General features: G+C 43.1%; 1 protein-coding gene across 1 annotated transcript; it reads right to left on the bottom strand.

Annotated features, from left to right (window-relative positions):
* Positions 1–845: 845 nt before the first annotated feature.
* Positions 846–1,880, bottom strand: LOC104446509 (putative B3 domain-containing protein At1g78640). The gene is made up of 2 exons (XM_039313517.1): positions 1,601–1,880; positions 846–1,342 (listed from the first exon to the last, which is right to left on the bottom strand). The coding sequence occupies exons 1-2, from the start codon at positions 1,878–1,880 to the stop codon at positions 846–848; spliced, it is 777 nt and encodes a 258-aa protein (XP_039169451.1).
* Positions 1,881–2,357: the final 477 nt, after the last annotated feature.

The following is a 2,357-nucleotide window of genomic DNA, read 5'->3' as shown; positions in this document are numbered from 1 at the left end:
GATCGTTGAGAGTGATCAAACTACGGTTGCGCAAAATCAAGTAGTGAAGTGCGCACTGCTTTAATACAAAGAATTTACTAATTTGGGTTTGGATTAGAGGAAAAGATTCAAATATAGTGCAATGACTACATGTTTGTGGGGACTGGGGCATAATACTATATGTTTCCTAAAACATGATAGTTTAATATGACAAAGTACAAAAGTTATTAACCCATGTGTGGTTCTCCAGTATCTCTTAAGAAAACATATTCAAATTAACTGAATATGTTAGTCTTTCCCAAATTGAGGGGTTTCCATGGATCGTAGCGTCCCCCATACTCCTCTTGTCGAGCCTTTATGAAATCATTGTGCGTTGACAGTTGACACCTTGTGGAGGATGCGAACAGCGGAACGGGTCGGCTTCGTACGATTTAGTTACGGGGACGGGGGGAGGGCGGGGTTCCGCATCGTCCCAGATTCTATCATTTCAGTAAATTAAAACTTAAAAAATCTACCGTTCACTGACGAAATAATTCATGGTAAGGTTTCACCGGAATTATTACTATAGCAAAATACTTTTTTACCAAAAGTAATTTGAGAAAATCAAGGTTCTGTACTAAATTTAAATAGAGAACATCTTATGCGAAAGGAGATTAATTAATTTGATCGAAATTTAACTGACAAAAAGATCCATAAATTATAGACTTGATTACATAATAGGATGCAAGCAAACTATACTAGGACTTAATGGAAACTACGGCTTGACAACATGAAAGCACAGCACGTAAAAGAACCCAACATTAGAAAAACAGAAAAACAAAAATATCGAGAACAAGTTCCTTTCCCTATGACTTCCTAATGAAAGCTTAAGCCACCGCGTTGCTTGGTCCACAAGCAACCTTGCGATGGACCGTGAAGTGGAACTTGCTATCGTCTGTGTCCCAGAACATGCCGATCTGGTCCCCTACCTCCAACCCTCGTCCCTTGACGAACAGCTTGGTCCAGCCACAGTTCAGCACGTAGCTTCCTGACGGCCCCCAGCGGCGGAACACGAGCTCGTGCTCCTCACGTGTGTCCGCATTCCTCACGACTACCTTCATTCCATCCTTGCTCTTGACTCGCTCCTTCATCTGCTCGTCCATCAACGGGAGCACGTGGGCTTCCACGGAGCCTCGCGAAAGCATGAGCCGCGACAAGTGATCACTGAGGTCGCTTTTCTTTAGCTTCTTCTTGATTTTACACTTGTCCTCGTAGAGGACCAGCTCAGTGGAGATGCCAGCATAGTGGTTCTCTTCTTCGTTGTTTCTCGGAACGGGCCTCCCGTTGTCATTTGGGACGACACTACCTGACGATCTTTTCCTCTCTGGACAAATAAAGCGGGTTACCGTAAGAGGTCGACGACTCAGCAGTTTTCTGTTACAGCATAAGATACCTTAAAAAAAAGTCTCTTTTGGTCTCTTATTTTTCTCTTCTTTCTTCTTCTTCTTCTTCGTCTCTCTCTCTCTCTCTCTCTCTAAATAAAAACTAATAATTTCTGGGAATTATATATTAGTATAAACCATGGAGGATCACCATAGGATGGCTTTCGTATATTTCAATTGAATGGAACTGGTTCACTTACTCAGGCCTTTTCCCAGGAGGTCACACTGCTGGTTTGTCGCCCCGTTGTCATTCTGGGTTGTAGAGGAGAAGGAGGAGCTGCCGGTGCAACCGAGTTGGGGTTTGTTGAAATCTAGCAAGCTCCGTCCTTCCGTTGCCACAGTGTCTTTCCCTGGGAGCTCACCCTCCTGGGGTGTCACCGTGCTGGCATTCTGGATTGGAGAGGAGGAGCTGCCGGGGCTACTGAGGGGGAATGGGTTGAAGTGGTTTTGACGGGATTGGGCTGAGCTTGATCCTTCCATTGCCAGTGTGTGTGAGGAGGAGATGCTCTTGTAGGGTTTCATAGTAACGAAAGCTTCGGCCCTTCAAATAGATCTCTTGCGACAGGAGAAGACTGAAAAATTACAGAGAGAGAGAGAGTGAGAGCGACGGAAAAAAATTACAGAGAGAGAGAGAGTGAGAGCGACGGAAAAAAATTAGGTGCAGCTCTGATTCTCTTCGATGAGATAAGACCCGTCGCAAGAGACAGAGACAGAGAGGGCTGTTTAGGGGTTCTTGAAATTGAATTAATTGGGATGGTACGGCGAGTGTCGACACATGGGGCAATGATGATTGATAGGCCTAATATTCTGAAAAACCTTAAATTGGTATAGCTATGATAAATTTATCACAAAAAATCCAAAATTGATATATTTTTGACAAATTTACTTTTTGTTAGTTTTCGTTAAATACTATTGTCAAATTATTAAGTTAAATAACACGTGATAATTGACTGGTAT

Source organism: Eucalyptus grandis, chromosome 5 (genome assembly GCF_016545825.1).
Source record: "Eucalyptus grandis isolate ANBG69807.140 chromosome 5, ASM1654582v1, whole genome shotgun sequence".
Classification (NCBI taxonomy): domain Eukaryota; kingdom Viridiplantae; phylum Streptophyta; class Magnoliopsida; order Myrtales; family Myrtaceae; genus Eucalyptus; species Eucalyptus grandis.
Note: the sequence above shows the minus strand (reverse complement) of the source record. Positions and strands in the feature narration are given on the sequence as shown.

Bases quoted from the DNA above. Each gene is read 5' to 3' on its own strand.
- LOC104446509 (XM_039313517.1), bottom strand. From the start codon at position 1,880: ATGGAAGGATCAAGCTCAGCCCAATCCCGTCAAAACCACTTCAACCCA. The intron at 1,343-1,600 runs GTAAGTGAACCA...TTATTTGTCCAG, and splicing joins CCTCCTGGGAAAAGGCCTGA to AGAGGAAAAGATCGTCAGGT.